The sequence below is a fragment of the Sorex araneus genome, chromosome 1 (genome assembly GCF_027595985.1).
Source record: "Sorex araneus isolate mSorAra2 chromosome 1, mSorAra2.pri, whole genome shotgun sequence".
Lineage (NCBI taxonomy): Eukaryota > Metazoa > Chordata > Mammalia > Eulipotyphla > Soricidae > Sorex > Sorex araneus.
In genome coordinates, this window is record NC_073302.1 from 291,855,546 (window position 1) to 291,871,569 (window position 16,024).

The 16,024-nt window shown below is 53.1% G+C and overlaps 1 protein-coding gene across 1 annotated transcript in view; it reads left to right on the forward strand.

Annotated features, from left to right (window-relative positions):
- The window catches only part of PCCA (propionyl-CoA carboxylase subunit alpha), a 275,284-nt gene that overhangs the window by 65,280 nt on the left and 193,980 nt on the right, over positions 1-16,024 (forward strand). Inside the window, exon 7 of the mRNA XM_055119924.1 lies at positions 7,689-7,820. Coding sequence (XP_054975899.1) covers positions 7,689-7,820 — 132 coding nt within the window. The remainder of the gene's footprint in view (positions 1-7,688; positions 7,821-16,024) is intronic.

A 16,024-nucleotide genomic window follows, 5' to 3' on the forward strand; every position in this document is an offset into this window, starting at 1 on the left:
TGGGATGCCGGGGATCGAACCCGGGTCGGCCGCGTGCAAGGCAAACGCCCTACCCGCTGTGCTATCGCTCCGGCCCCTGAAGAGATTCATTTAAAGAAAAACTTAAAGATCTGTGTGCCTTCCATCGCAGCATTATCATTAGTGTATTCTAAACCAGAGCAAACTTCCCCTCTTGAAAAAAATCCCAACTTCTGAGACAGCTTAACAGAGTCAGTTTTAATCTGAGGAAAATCAGTGTCCTTAACTGATTGTCAATATTTTGGTGGTGTATTTTTTCAGTGTTCTGTGTTAACTTTAGAAATTCTTTCAGGAGACTGGCTGAACTTTCTCCCAGAGCCTGACTTCCTAGTTAACTCTAATTTTCTCAGTGTTGTTGCTTAAGAAGCTATTGAGTTCCTTCTCTCCCGGTGCTGGCTTGCTTGTCTTTGATTCCTGCCAGCCCTACTCGGCTAAGATTTTACATGATAAAGGCAATCGGTGGAACTAATCCTGGAAACTTTCTGTTTGCTCACAGAACACCTCCCGGCTCCGAGAGAGCCAGCGCCTCATTTGCATCCTCACACACTGGCGAGGGCGAGGGAGGCTTTCAGCTGGAAATGTGACTGCATCTACATTTCCCCGGGGAGGAAAGGTTAACCGCCACGCAGGTTAATGGGGACACATCTCTTTTTAGGGTATAGAGTGTCACAACTTAACCAGGCAGCCGCCTGCTTTCTTCTTACTGTCCTTTAGACCCTGGAAGTAGATACCAGTGCAGATAAGAGGGAAATGGAAATTGATCCTCGAAGGCCACACCAGCAAACCCGCATCTCGGTCTTGAAAGTGGGAAGAGCATTTCTGGAATGAATTGACGGATATAGTCCCCAGAGTTCAAAAAAGATTTCCCTCTTCCCTTTGAGAAGTTTGCTCCCAGAGTACAAAGTTCACATATTTATAGTGTTTACTCGAGCAGTTTGTGTGAAATGATAAGCACCCACATCCTTCTCTGACTCGCCTCCTCAGTGGAAGCCACGTTTAACAAAAGTCGGTTAACACATTCCTGATTTCATGGTAGCCAGCAAATAGAAACGCCACATATTAGCAGGGGAAGGCGTTTTGTTTGCCTGTTAAGTGTGGAAAGCAAAGAGTTCTCCTTGCTTGCAGCCTGACTTGTGCGGATTGTAAGAGTGGGAGAAAGTCGCCACCTCTTTTTTCCTTATTAAATACTGTCTGCGGCTCTCATCTGGAAGTCATCAATATTGCTCAGCTACGTGTTGTCAAGTAGGTACAAGACGTACATTAGACAGCATGAAAGCCAGATCCAGCAATGCTGAAAGACAAGGCGAATTTCTTTCTTTCTTCTTCCTCCCTCCCTCCCTCCCTCCCTCCCTCCCTCCCTCCCTCCCTCCCTCCCTCCCTCCCTCCCTCCCCCTTCCTTCCTTCCTTCCTTCCTTCCTCCCTCCCTCCCTCCCTCCCTCCCTCCCTCCCTCCCTCCCTCCCTCCCTTCCTTCCTTCCTTCCTTCCTTCCTTCCTTCCTTCCTTCCTTCCTTCCTTCCTTCCTCCCTCCCTCCCTCCCTCCCTCCCCCTTCCTTCCTTCCTTCCTTCCTCCCTCCCTCCCTCCCTCCCTCCCTCCCTCCCTTCCTTCCTTCCTTCCTTCCTTCCTTCCTTCCTTCCTTCCTTCCTTCCTTCCTTCCTTCCTTCCTTCCTTCCTTCTATGGGGATCTAGCCCAGGACAGACCACAAGAATCTATTTAGCTTTCTTAAGACTCTTTTTACAGGAGCCCGCATTCTAGAATAACTTGATTTTCTGCCCCTGAGCAAGGAATTCAGATACAGGCACCCCGGTTCGCAAGAAGGGTGGTGGTCAGACCAGATAACCAGACCCATATCACATGACCCGTATCACAAGACCCAGGACTGCCCCCAGAACCGGGACATTCCTGAATATTGGCGCGAATACTGATCTCTAAAACCATAGGCTAAGGAGTGATGTCCTTTTAAATGGATTGGTTAAGAAAGTTTGCAATATTACAAATCTATTGGCTATGAAATGCGCGGGCTCTGCTGTAACGGCCGGGGAAGGCCTATATAAGATCTCCTTTGGAGAAGCTCGGGGTCTTTTGCCCAACCTGCTGGACCTGCGTGTCCGTGTAGGCGGCTGGACCCTGGCTAGCCAGTCTTACAATAAACCCTGCTTGCTGTTTGCAGTCTCTGGAGTCTCTTTGTCGTTATACGGAGATCTCGATCCGCGCCCTAACACCTTCCTTCCTTCCTTCCTTCTTCCTTCCTTCCTTCCTTCCTTCCTTCCTTCCTTCCTTCCTTCCTTCCTTCCTTCCTTCCTTCCTTCCTTCCTTCCTTCCTTCCTTCCTTCCTTCCTTCCTTCCTCTCTGCGTCAAACTCGGTGAAGCTCAGGGGTTCCTCCCAGCTCTGCATTCAGGAGTTACTCCTGGCAGTGCATGGGTACCATATGGGATGCTGGGGATAGAACCCAGGTTGGACGCATGCAGGCAGACGCCCTCCCCGTTGTCCTGTTGCTTCGGCCCCGAAGATGGAGTTCTTAGTTAACCAAGCCCAGCACCCACAGTGGACAGTATGGTTTAGAAGTTAGATTTCATGACGTTTTGCAGTTTGCGTGCACAAAGGCTTTATCAGTCTTCCCCATCACTGTCAAATATTTTAATATTCTTACTCAGAGTAAGTTGTGTAGACAGGCTGCCCACTTTGCCAGAGGCTATACAGAGAGACTTCCAGATAAGCATGCACATGCGTGCTCTCACACACACACACACACATGCACACACATATGCACACAAATGCACACACACACACACACACACGGAGCTCCGAGTCTGCCCGCAGCCCTTCTGGGGTCCTTCTGGGAAATCACTCTCACGCAGAGGGGCGTGTACATGAGACAGCTCACGAGTGGGGTTTTGGGCCTGGAGTTTTGGGTTGCAGGCAGTTTTCAGGGCTGGAGGTTTTGGTGCCTCTTTGCTGCTAAGTGTGTATCAGACACGCGCAGGGAGAACCAAAAGGAACTCCGGGTCCTGAATCTGCAGAGTTCACTAGGAAAGGGGGTTCGTGGTTTTGTTTGTTTGTTTGGGCTTTGGGGGCCACACCCAGTGATGCCCAGGGTGAATCCTGACTGCTCACCATCCTTTGGGTTGGTGTTTTGGTTGTGAACTCTCTCGGAGCCAGCCACTGCCCTTCCCGACCCCCCACAGTCCTTTGAACCCCCTGGTCACCGGTTTATTTTCTCTGTTCTTTTCACCTACAAGCCAGTGTTGTACAGCTGTAAATCTGGCTCATATTTTAATTAAAAAAAAATCCAGAAAGATTGCTGGTAATACTAGCTTCTCATTGCTAGAAATTACATTTCCCCTTAAAGGAATGTTGCTAGAACATACCCCAGTCAATGAGGGTTGAATTTCCCAGGATCACTCAGCTAGGGCCCCTGCCTTTGGGGCCTTGGGGGTGTACCCAGTAATGTTCAGGGCTCTCTCAGGAGGGCGTGGGCCAGCTGCTCGGCAAGTGTTCCTACCCCACGCACCGTCTCTCTGACTCTCAGGTAATCCTTTTATAGAATTTTCAAGTCTTTTTAAGTCTTCTTGATAGTTTTTACTATTTTTCTTTGATTTAGTTTTCTTCAAAGACTTCTCTGATCCATATATTGGATAGTCGTCGTTATATTTAGCATTTGTAATTTTTATTCCTTTTTTGGGGGGGTCACCTCCAGCAGTGCTCAGGGCTTACTCTGGCTCTGTGCTCAGGGATCACTCCTGGCAGTGCCCAGGGAATGCTGAGGAATCGAACCCTGGCTGGCTGCATGTGTAGGGCAAGAGCCCGACCTGCTGTACTATCACTCCAGCCCCACATGGGTATTTTTTCCTTAGCTTTTTGTTTTGGTATATTTAACATTTTAATAAGCTTTTTCCTGGGGCTGGAGCGATAGCACAGTGGGGAGGGCATTTGCCTTGCATGCAGCTGACCCAGGTTCGATTCCTAGCATCCCATATGGTTCCATGAGCACCGCCAGGAGTAATTCCTAAGTGCAGAATCTGTGCATCACCGGGTATGACCCAAAAAGCAAAAAAAAAAAAAAAAGAAGAAGAAGCTTCTTCTTTTTTACCTTCCATTTCTTGAGGTATTATCATGCATGAAAATATATAGACATTATCATGTATATGATAAAGCAGGTATATACATGCATGTACATACACAAGAACACAGATTATACAACCTGTATTACATGTTACATATGGTATGGGTCACTGTCACTGTCATCTCGTTGCTCATTGATTTGTTCGAGCAGGCACCAGTAACATCTCTCATTGAGAGACTTATTGTTACTGTCTTTGGCATATCCAATAAGCACGGGGAGCTTGCCAGGCTCTGCTGCGTGGGCTCGATACTCTCGGTAGCTTGCCGGGCTCTCCAAGAGGGGCGGAAGAATTGAATTCGGGTTGGCCGCATGAAAGGCAAATGCCCAACTGCGAAAATATATATAACATGTAACATCTTATGTATGTTATATATGTTCCCTTTAGTTACCCTTTTTTTTTTTTGTTAGTTTTGTTTTGGGGCTACCCTCGGCAGTGCTCAGGGCTTCCTCCTGGCTCTGTGCTCAGGAATCACTGCTGGTAGTGCTCGGGGAACAATATGGGATGCCAGGGATCAGACTCCAGTTGGCTGCGTGCCAGGCAAATGCCCTCCCCACTGTGCTGGGGCTCCTGCCCCAAGTGGCCCTTTGTTTCTGGGGTGAGTCTTGTTGTGTCCATTCTCCACCGAGGCCTGCGACCTCATTTCTGAGCACGTCTATTTTCCTAGTTTCCATTCCTTCCTTGCTTTCTGCCGCTTCTTCCCACCCGGGTTCCAGCCGGGCCTGAGACGGCGGGCCGGGCCGTGGTTCTGATCTCCTGCGGGCCGCAGTTCTGATCTCCTGTCCCCGGCCCTCCTTCTCTCGCATCTCTCTCTCTCCGGTGACTTCATTTCAGTCCTCATTTCTCTCCCCTACAAAAACAATGTGCGGAATTTCGCCGTGGACGCTCTCCCTGGCTCAGTTTCTATTCCAGCCTGTTCTCTTGGTGCGGGCCCCGGCAGGCACCTGACACCCAGCCTGGCGCGTGTCGGGAAGTTGGGATGAGAGCTCCGGAAACGGCTCCTTCAGAAGCCCTTGACCGCAGCACGTCTCCTGTTCTTTGTTTTCTGTTTGTTTCCGGCCCTCCCCCAGCCCTGCGCAGGGCTTCCCCCCCCTCCCCCCGCTCTGCTCTCAGACCACTCCTGGCAGGACTCCGGGCCCCTGGGGGCTCCTGGCATCAGACTCAGGTTGGCAGCACCCTGCCCGCCATGCTAAGGCCCGGGCACCCCTCTGGTCTCTCCTCTCCTTTCGTGCCTCGTTGCCACGCCCATCGCCCCTGCTGCCCTGTGCTCATGCGACAGCACCCAGCTCCTTCCTTACCCACGCTGCTCCTGCCGAGTGCCCACGTCACGGCACCCGCCCTCAGACGGGCCTTTTTCCCTGCCACGAGGGATCTGTTCACGCCCAGAACCCAGGTCCTCGGGGCAGGCGTGTCAGCGGCCCTCCGGCAGCGATGGCTCTTGTCCCCGCTCTCCCACGCTGACCGGAAAGTCTGCAATTAAGAGAGAAAAGCAGCAATTCAGAGTACAGCGGTTTACTAACCGGGCTGGTGCTGCCGAGAACAAACGATGTTACGTACATCTGAATTCTTACAAGCGATGATTATTTCTGACCTTTATGCCAAAAATAAAGCCGATTGTAAATTAAATCTCATTCCTTCCCTAACCCCAGCCCATGTCCCCACTCCTATTAAAATCTCCCTGGAACTATGAAATCACAGGATCTAGAAAATGAAAGGGATCTGTAATTGCAACCCTAAGTTTTGTGATTCTGTAGCTTTTCATAACTTCTTTGCTGTGTCTCTACTGCTGTTGAAATGTTTTCCAAGTGAGGATGAAAACTGCCCACTTTTTCCTCACCATCACAAGACATTGCATTCAGGTATCATATTTGCCATTTATGTTTAATTTAAAGGGACTATGAAAAGCATATTTTTAAGAATTGAATTTTAATTAGTCTCTCATGTTAAGTGATTAGGGGCCATGATAAACAATGAGTGTCAGCAGGCGGATAAGTGCTAACATTCATCTCCAGAGCACTCAGAAGACTGGTTAAAACTTGAGGCCCAGGGGCCAGAGCGAGAGCATGCTCAGTGGGGGAAAGTGTCTGCCTTGCACGAGGCTGACCCAGGTTTGATCCCCGGCATCCCATGTGGTCCCATGAGCACAGCCAGGGGTGATTCCTGAGTCTGTTGGCAGGAGGAACCCCTGAGCATGGGCGGGTGGGGCCCAAAAAACCACACCGAACCGAACCGAACAAAGGAACCGGAGGCCCTTGGAAATTTGCTCTGTCCTCTGCGGGCCCCACTGTGCCTGCGGTCCACCCTGCCCCTGGCGTCCTCTCGGTCAGGGGATTCTGAAGGGGAGGAGCTGGGCTGCCACCTTCCATTGTGCTTCAGTTGCGTTTAATTCCCTCACCCAGGGCCGGGTGCTCGTGGTACCAGCACAGCTGGGTGAAAAGGAGACGGACCCCTGGAACACCTGGTCACTCAGATGGCCGCCGGTGGTGGGCTTTTGGGGGACGGGACAGAACAGTCGCTAATGCCCAGCTGGCCTTCTTGGTGATTCTGCAGTTCCGGGCAGCCGGCTTTCCTCGGATTAGGGCACGGGGAGAAGAGTGGTCAGTCAGCGGCGTCTGGTCACTGGGCTCCTCCTGTCAGTGTGAGCTTGGTGGCTGCATTTCCAGCCTTCCTCCAGCCCTCCGTGTGGGCGCACCCATGACGCGGCCGCAGCTGTCCGGCAGGGTGGCATTTGGAGCAGCGTGTGGCAAACACTCCTCCATCTGCGCGCGGGGAGTGAGGATCTGGAAAGAGCTGGCGGGCTCACCCTGACGGTCTCCCGCGGTTCCGGGGCTGCAGGACGGGGCGGGGTAGGATGGTGGAGGGAGGAGCTGGAGCCTGGGGGGGGGGGGGAAGTGCTGGTTCCCGTGTGCGGCAGGGCCGGGTGCTCGTCAGCTCGGTCCTCCCGCCCCTCCTGTTGCAGCAGCTGTGCCGACTACTCGGTTGGCAGGGGTGCTCCCCGGGGGCCCCCACCTGGCTGTGGAGCTCCTGGTGGCCGCACACGTGGCCGCAGTGTTTGCACACGTTAGTCAGGACACTTGCTGGGGGCGGCACTGTCATGTGTCCGGGTGGCAGTGCCACCCACATCAGTGGCCCGGGGTTGAGCTCCCTGGCTGCTGTCTTGGGGCGGCTGGTCCACTGCTCAGGGCCTCTGGGTTTCGCTGATTTCCGCTGAACAAAAGCAAAGCACTTGGTCAGTGTCTGTGGCCACAGAAGGGACTCTCGGCCCTTTGCTCTGGGAGACCCTGGGGATGGTGGGCCGGAGGCTTCCTCGGAGGTGGATGGGCTCAGTGTGCCTTTCTCACTTACCTGCCTAGGTTTTTATCTGTTTGTTTCTGTTTTGGGGCCAAACCTACCATTGCTTAGGGTTTACTCCTGGCTGTGCTCAGGGGGCCATATGGGGTGCTGAAGATGCTTAATTTTCAGCTCAGGACGTGTGAGTAATTAGTAGAGATGCATAAAGCTTTTGCTTTCTGTGGAAACCGGGACTCAAGCCTGTGCATTTCTCCGCAGGCAGCGGAAGACGTCACTTTCATCGGGCCTGACACGCACGCCATTCAGGCCATGGGCGACAAGATTGAAAGCAAATTATTGGCCAAGAATGCGAAGGTTAACACAATCCCTGGCTTCGATGGAGTGGTCAAGGTGAGAAGGGATTTCAGCCTAATCTTACCTCCGGGCACGGCCTCCGGTCAGTGGAAGAGGGAACGCATTGTTGCTTTGTATTGGGTGTTCCTTAAATGATACACCAACCATGGAAAATATTCCTGGCCTTGTCTCTACTGTCCTTGGGTGTCAGCCTCATGTGATGCTACCCTACACTCCACAAATGAGTGCAGTCCTCCTATGTCTGTCCCTCTCTTTCTGACTCATTTCACTTAGCATGGTACTCTCCATGTCCATCCACTTACAAGCCGATTTCAAGACTTCATCTTTCCTAACAGCTACATAGTATTCCATTGTGTAGATGTACCAAAGTTTCTTTAACCATCGTCTGTTCTCGGGCACTCGGGTTGTTTCCAGATTCTGCCTATTATGAGCAAAAGTTCACAACTTTCTGTTTGGAAATTGAAATGGCCGTCCACAGGCTGTACTTCCCGTGGGCGAGTCTGGGGTGGGTGGCCTCAGTCGCAGGCCGCTGGGATGGGCCCCGCCTCCTCTCCCCGCCCCAACTTGCACAGGAATGAGGCAGAGGCGAGGGACCGTGTGTTCCCGACACGGAGCGTTTGTGCTGGAGAGCGTGTGGGGGTGCTGGTGCCCAGGGCCCTGAGATGGCTGGCGGGGCTGTGGCTGTGCCGGGGGGCACGGGTGCCCAGCGGGTCTGGGGCGCCACCCCCGAGCGCAGCGCTGCCAGGAGGGGTCGGGTGGTGGGGGTTCACGAGGCCTGTGTTACTTAGACAGAAGCGACCGCCCCGGGGCCATCGGGGTTGATGCCCCCTATCTCGGCTTATTTTTGTTTGGGGCCCACTCCAGTGGTCCATAGGGCTGACTCTTGGCTCTGTGCTCAGGGATTGCTCCAGGTGGGGCTCAAGGGAGCATTTGGGGTGCCAGAGATTGGGCCCCTGGGCAGCTGCTTGTAAGGCAAGTGTCCTCCCCACCACCTCTCTCTCTCTCTCTCTCTCTAGCCCCTGCTTTTTTTTTTTTACTTTTTTTTTGGGGGGGTGTCACACCCAGCAATGCACAGGGGTTACTCCTGGCTCTGCACTCAGGAATCACTCCTGGCAGTGCTCAAGGATCATATGGGATACTGGGAATCGAACCCTGGTTGGCTGTGTACAAGGCAAACGCCCTCCCCGTTGTGCTATCGCTCCAGCCCCTAGCCCCTGCTTTTGCCCCTTTAGAAGTTAGACCCTGGGTAGGAGGGCGTTTGCCTTGCAGGTGGCCAACCCAGGTTTGTTTTCCAGCATCTCATAGGGTCCCCTGAGCCCCACCAGGAATAAGTCTTGAATGCAGAGCCAGGAGTAACCCCTGTGCATCGCCGGGTATGACCCAAAAAGCAAAAAAGAAAAAAAAAAGTTAGGCTCTGATATGGGGGAAACTGCCTTCCAAAGAGGCAGGGGGAGGGTTGGGGTTGGGGGGAATACTGGTGGTCATTGGTGGAGGGGAATGTGCACTCGTGGAGGGATGGGTGTTCAGTCATTGTATGACTGAAACCCAAACATGAAAGCTTTGTAACTGTATCTCACGGTGATTCAACTAAGAGACTGTGGTCTGGAGTGATAGTACAGAGGGGAGGGCGTTCCCCTTACACGAGGCCAACCCGGATTCTACCCTTAGTACCCGACATGTTCCCCCAGGAGCCATCCCTGAGTGCGGAGCCAGGAGTAAGCTCTGAGCATCGCCGGGTGTGACCCAAAAAGCCAAATAAATCAATGAAAGTTAGGCTCTGGCCCCGTGGAGGCACCTGCCTTGCAGGCCCGAAGCCAGAGTGGCTTCGAGTCTGAACCCTGCCCTGACCCACGTGTCCGCATGTACATCACAGTACTGCATGGCTGCGGCGTGTCACTCGCGTGTGGCCAGTGCCTGCTCTGGCGTGTGCGGGCTCAGCTCACGGCAGGAACGGCAGCTTTATTTTTATTATTATTATTTTTCAGTTTCTGGGCCACATCTAGGAGTGCTCAGGGCTTAATCCTGGCTCTGTAGTCAGGGATCACTCAGGGCAGTGCTCAGGAGATCATCTGGGGTGCCGAGGCTCAAACCCAGGTCATCTGTGCCGAGACAAGCATCCTACGCCCTGCTGTGCTAGCTCTCCAGCCTCAGTTGTTGCCCCTTGAATAGGGGTTTCATTCTGGATTCTGAGGAGGACATTTTCTCTCATTGGCCACACTTGCCCTCGGCCATCTAAACTATATTCTTTTTTCTTGTTTTTTTTTTTGCTTTTTGGGTCACACCTGGCAATGCACAGGGGTTACTCCTGGCTCTGCACTCAGGAATTAACCCTGGCCGTGCTCAGGGGACCATATGGGATGTTGGGAATCGAACCCAGGTTGGCCACGTGCAAGGCAAACGCCCTCCCCGCTGTGCTATTGCTCCAGCCCCTCTTTTTTCTCTTTTTTTTTTAACTCTTTGGGGTCACACCCGGCGATGCTCAGGGACTACTCCTGGCTCTGTACTCAGGAACTACTCCTGGCGGTGCTTGGGGCACACATGAGATGCTGGGAATCGAACCGGGCTTGGCTGCGTGCAAGGCGGATGCCCTACCCGCCGTACTATCATGTGGCCCATTAATTATATTCCTGGCGACTACTCTGTCAAATCTCAAATCTGATTATCTGTCCTGGATACCTCTCCTGAACTTTGAGCAGCTTATCTAGCTGTTCCTTTTCTCCTTCTTTCCTTTTTTGGTTTCGTTGGTCCTTGGCCACACCCAGCTGTGCTCCGGGACCCGGGTTTTCCACACGCAGGCGAGCGCCTTAACCCCTGTCCCTGCTCAAGCCTGGCTGCTCCCTGACCTGGGAGAGCTGTCCTGGGTCACAGGCTGTGCACTCTTCCGCCTCTCGTCCCTGTCTGCATTTCCTCTGTGGCACCATCACCGGGTCAGGCTCCCGAGACGGCCACCAGCAAACCCACGGAGCCCCACTGGCCACTCGCAGGGCCTGGGCAGAAGGGTCCGTGGCGTCCTGCCCTGAACCACTCCTTCCTGCCCACCTAAGAGCGTCCTGGCCTTTCCCCACCCCGTTTCTCAGTCCTTCTCACACCCCTCAGGGGAGTTCGTCTCCGCACCCTCTGACCCGCCCATGCCTCTCCCGGTGATGCTGACGCCCGGTGCCCACTCCGGCCTCCGCCGTGCGCCGTGGCCTCCCCTGCAACTGGGCTGCCTTAGCCAGTCCTGGTCCATTCCGACAGGGAGGCTCCAGGAGCCTCAGAAGTCCAGGCTGAGGGCCGGTGCCAGAGGACAGCAGGAGGATTTGCCTTGCACGCTGCTGACCTGGGTTCTATCCCCGGCACAGCCCGAGCCCGCCAGGAGTGATTCCTGAGTGCAGAGCCAGCAGTAAGCCCTGAGCACTGCTGGGTGTAGCCCGCCCCCCAACAAACACACACAATCCAGATGGAATAACTTCCTGTGGCCTGAGCTTGGAGCTGCTCCCCCTGGCCTCACTGGAGGCGACTCCGCGTCTCCGCCCGGGGCTGTGCAGCTTCCCTCTGCGCCTGCGCCACCCTACGGGGGTGCTCATGCGTCTGCTCGGGCCTCAGCCCTGCTCGGGAGTGCTTCCGCCCCACGCCGCCTCCTCGGCCGCTCCCACCCTTGCACACATTCCTCGCCGGGGTGTGCCCACAGATCAGATTGGGCTTCTCTGCTGCTCTCCCCTCACCGCCCGCCTCTTTCCCACCTGTCATGGTCTCTCTGGCTGATACTAAGGTCACGCAGTGTGTCTGACCTCGCTGGACGTGTCATGCCTTTCATAGGGAACAGGCCAAACCCACAAAGTCTGCCCTCGTGGGCTCCTGCTGGACGGCCGTGACCCCTCAGGAAACCCAGAGTCCGTGGTCCGGCTGGTGAGACAGGGGATCTCGCTGGGTGCCCTCCAGTGCCCACCTTCAGGAGGTCCAGCAAGGGCCGGCGAGACAGAACCGTGGGAAAGGTCCTGGCTCTGCGTGTGACTGACAAGGGTTCCGTCCCCGGCACCCCATATCATCCTCCCAGCCCCTCCGGCAGTGATCCCTGAGTTCGGAGCCAGGAGTCAGCCCTGAGCACTGTCAGGTGTGGCCCCAGATAAAAACAACGGCCACAAGAGAAAGCCGGGACCAATCCTAACCCAAAGGCACGTGCACTGCTGCATTCCCCCGGGTGGATCCTGCCCTTTGGGAGGAGGACGGGTCAGGGAGAGCCTCAGTGGATTGGAACCCTGGGACCAGGTGACCTCGCCCCACGCGCTTCTGTGTGTGCCCCCCAGCCAACGAGGGACAGCTGAGGACCGGGATGTGCGTTTCAGTGGGGCCCGCTGCAGGCGCCCTGGAGAGAGAGCATGGGCGAGGGGTGCTGGGCCTGGGCTTTAGTCTCCGCCATCGCCCTGGCCCTGAGCAGGGCCAGTCACAAGGCAGAGACCCCAAGGGCTGCCGGGGTCCCTGTGCCAGCGGCCTCCTGTGTGGGTGACGCGTGAGGGGACTCCGGGCACCCCGCCTCATCCAGCTCAGAGCGGAGACAGACATTCCAGCCCACCCTGCTGCAGGAACGTGGCCCAAGGATTCTGAGCCCGAATACGTCCAGACCGTTCTGTCCTCCAGAGGGTTTCCGCAGCAAGACGGCAGGTTTTGAGGCTCACACGCATTCTCTGAGCCAGCGGCTCTTGGCTCCTGGAAGGAAATTGTAGTTTGGCCCAATGTGAGACCCTCACCTCTGCCATGGGGCAGGGGAGGTGATGGGGGCGGGGTGAGCGGTGGCTGTGAGGCGTCCTGTCCCCACAGATCTCCCTGGGGGTCTTGGTGCCCGTGGCACTCAGAAACTTGCCTCCTCAGGGATCTGTTTGCCAACGTGCATCTGAACCTGAAAAACAAGAAATAGAAAGTAGGGGTTAAAAAAAAATCCACTTATCTCTGTCTTGGATGCTTTAGGTGATTTTATTTTATTATTATTATTTAATTTATTTTATTTTATTTTGCTTTTTGGGTCACACCCGGCGATGCACAGGGGTTACTCCTGGTTCTACACTCAGGAATTACTCCTGGCGGTGCTCAGGGGACCATATGGGATGCTGGGATTCGAACCCGGGTCGGCCGCATGCAAGGCAAACGCCCTACCCGCTGTGCTATCGCTCCAGCCCCTATTATTATTATTTTTAACTTTCTTTTTTCTTTAGATGATTTTAAAGATCCTGTCTCACCCACCGATAATGTTAGCTATTCATGATCTGGGCACTCTCTACCCCTTTTAACACCTGGCGTCTGAGTTAATTGGTTTACTTGGCCCTTGTAGTTGCCTTTTTTTCTTTAAAGATCTTTAGGAGAGGCCAGAGTGATAGTTCAGCGGGGTAGGGCGCTTGCCTTGCATGCAGCTGACCCGTGTTTGAGCCTCAGCACCCCAGTAACCCATATGGGCCCTCAAGCACCACCAGGAGTGCAGAGCCAAGAAAAAGAAAAAAAAAAGATTTTTAGGAATCTTCTTTTGTTGTTTTATTCTTGATAACTTTAATCGATAATTTTCTTTTTTCTTTTTTTCTCTCTCTTTTTTTTTAGTTTAGTACTAGTTCTGTTTCAGGTTTGATTTTAGTTCTGATAAACTTTATACTTATTTTTCTTTTAAATTTGAATGTGTGAATTTCTCCTGCAGGGAACTCCACCTTTAGAACTAACTACACAACTTGTCACCTTTTGTAGTTTAGATTGGTGACTTAAAAGATTACATTTGAGGGTATCTATCCAGATAGAGTTTTGCTGATGCAGATAGTGAAAATTTTTGGAATACTTTGTGGTTTTAGCAACTCATTAGCATTATTTTTGCATTAAAAGAATGTGTGTGCTAATTCAAGATAATTGTATCTTGTTTTAAAACTATAGCCTCTAGAAATTAGCCAGTGGTATTTTTAATTTATATTTTCTGAGTAAGTGAGATTTATTCGAATCTTTCTTTTTCTGTATATTTTTTCCAAATAAATGGCACTTTCCAGTGTTTCTTCGAATAATAAAATAGTTAAAAGAGAAGAAATTTTCCTGGAGGATCTACATATTGTAATTAATGTGGATACTTAACAGTGTTGAGTATACACTTCTCTTTACTTATATTTCTGTCTTAAAGGAAAGTATGTGGGGGAATAACAGAATTTATTTAAAAATTTAAAAATTTTATTTTCATAAAGTTGTTCACAAGAATTGGTTTCATTCAGTATTTCAACACCAAGCCCACCGCCATTACACCTTCTCACTACCATTCTTTCTAATTAGCCAGTGGTATTTTTTAAGACTTAACTTTTTCCCCTTAAACTTATACCTATACCAAGCTGGGAATTTTCCTTCCCTTTCCCTACTTTGTATTAAAAAAACAAAACAAAACGAAGTGAAAAACCTCTTTTTTTCCCTTGAAAACTTCCTGCACTCCCTTTCCTTCCCCCTAAGGACTTTCCACATCCACCTTGAGGTTGGTTCAGTGATGGCTTTTGTACCTTTCCGGTTTGAGCGTTTTATTTTATTTATTTATTTTTTTGCTTTTTGGGTCACACCCAGCAATGCACAGGGGTTACTCCTGGCTCTGCACTCAGGAATCACCCCTGGCGGTGCTCAGGGGACCCTATGGGATGCTGGGAATCAAACCCCGGGTCGGCTGCGTGCAAAGCAAACTCCCTACCCCCTGTGCTATCGCTCAAGCCCCCAGTTTGAGCATTTTAAATGAAATACGAAGGTGATATGGTGCTATTTCACCACACTCTTTCATTTTTTTTTTAAATTTTTTTTGGCTTTTTTGGGTCACACCTGGCAATGCACAGGGGCCACTCCTGGCTCTGCACTCAGGAATTACCCCTGGCGGTGCTCAGGGGACCATATGGGATGCTGGGAATCGAACCCGGGTTGGCCGCGTGCAAGGCAAACGCCCTACCCACTGTGCTATCTCTCCAGCCTCCACACTCTTTCATTTTATTTTATTTAAACAAATTTTGGTTTTGGTTCTGGTGCCCAGGGACCTCGGCCTTGCCGGGTTCCTGGTGTGGCCGTGGCAGTGCCAGGATTAAGTCCAGGTCTGCCTGCAGGGTGTTGCCCCAGCCCCGCTGCTGTTTCATTCATCGAATTTCAGGGCTTGTGTTTTATACTGCTTCCTTTCACCGCTGTCATGGTGTTCCCGGGTGGGCGTGGCTCCCGTGGTGGGGTGCCCAGCTGTCTGTGGTGAACCCCTGGCCCTTTGTTGTGCTGTGTGTGGTGGCACAGAGGCTGACTGGCTCCCGAGCTCTGGGTTGTGGAGAGTTGTATGAACATTTGCAGACGACACCTTGGTCGCCAGGGGTTGGATGGCGGGGAGGGCACCTGCCTTGCGTGCAGCTGACCCGGGCTCCCTCCCAGCATCCCGGACGCAGAGCCAGGAACGACCCCTGAGCATTGCCGGGCGTGGCTCCCGGACAAAACTAACAACCCCCACCGCCGGACGCTCAGATGGTGCAGCATCTGAGTTTCTTGTACAGTGGCTCCGAAACGAAGCAAACACCCCCTTGCCCCCATGCTCAGGTGATTCGTAGTTAGGATTTATCGTACAGTGCAAGCAGATGGGGAGACGGGGCTGGCTCTGACCTCAGTCCTGTCCTGTCCTTCGCCCGTGTACGACGGCACTCCTCCTACCCATGGCCCGTCCAGCTCGTGTGGTCCTTGCGCTGTCCACTGGCAGCTGCTCACGCCAGTGTTCTGTGGCGCAGTCGTGTTACTATTCTTTGTCCCTGTGCAGTGACCAGGTCCATGTTACTACTCTGTGTCCCCGTGCGGTGACCGGGCCGTGTTGCTACTCTGTGTCCCCATGCGGTGACCGGGCCCGTGTTGCTACTCTCTCTCCCATGCGGTGACCGGACCCGTGTTATTGCCCTCTCCCATGTGGTGACCGGGCCCGTGTTACTACTCTGTGTCCCTGTGCGGTGACCAGGCCCGTGTTACTACTCTGTGTCCCCGTGCGGTGACCGGGCCCGTGTTGCTACTCTCTCTCCCGTGCGGTGACCGGACCCGTGTTATTGCCCTCTCCCATGTGGTGACCGGGCCGTGTTGCTGCTCTGTGTCCCTGTGCGGTGACCGGGCCCGTGTTGCTACTCTCTGTCCCCGTGTGGTGACCGGGCCCGGCCCTACGCCCGCTCTGGACAGTGTACACCTGGAATCTGCAGCTGGAGCCACGTCTCCTGTGTTTCTCGATGGGGCTGCTGCCCTGTCCCCTGTCCCCGGGCTTC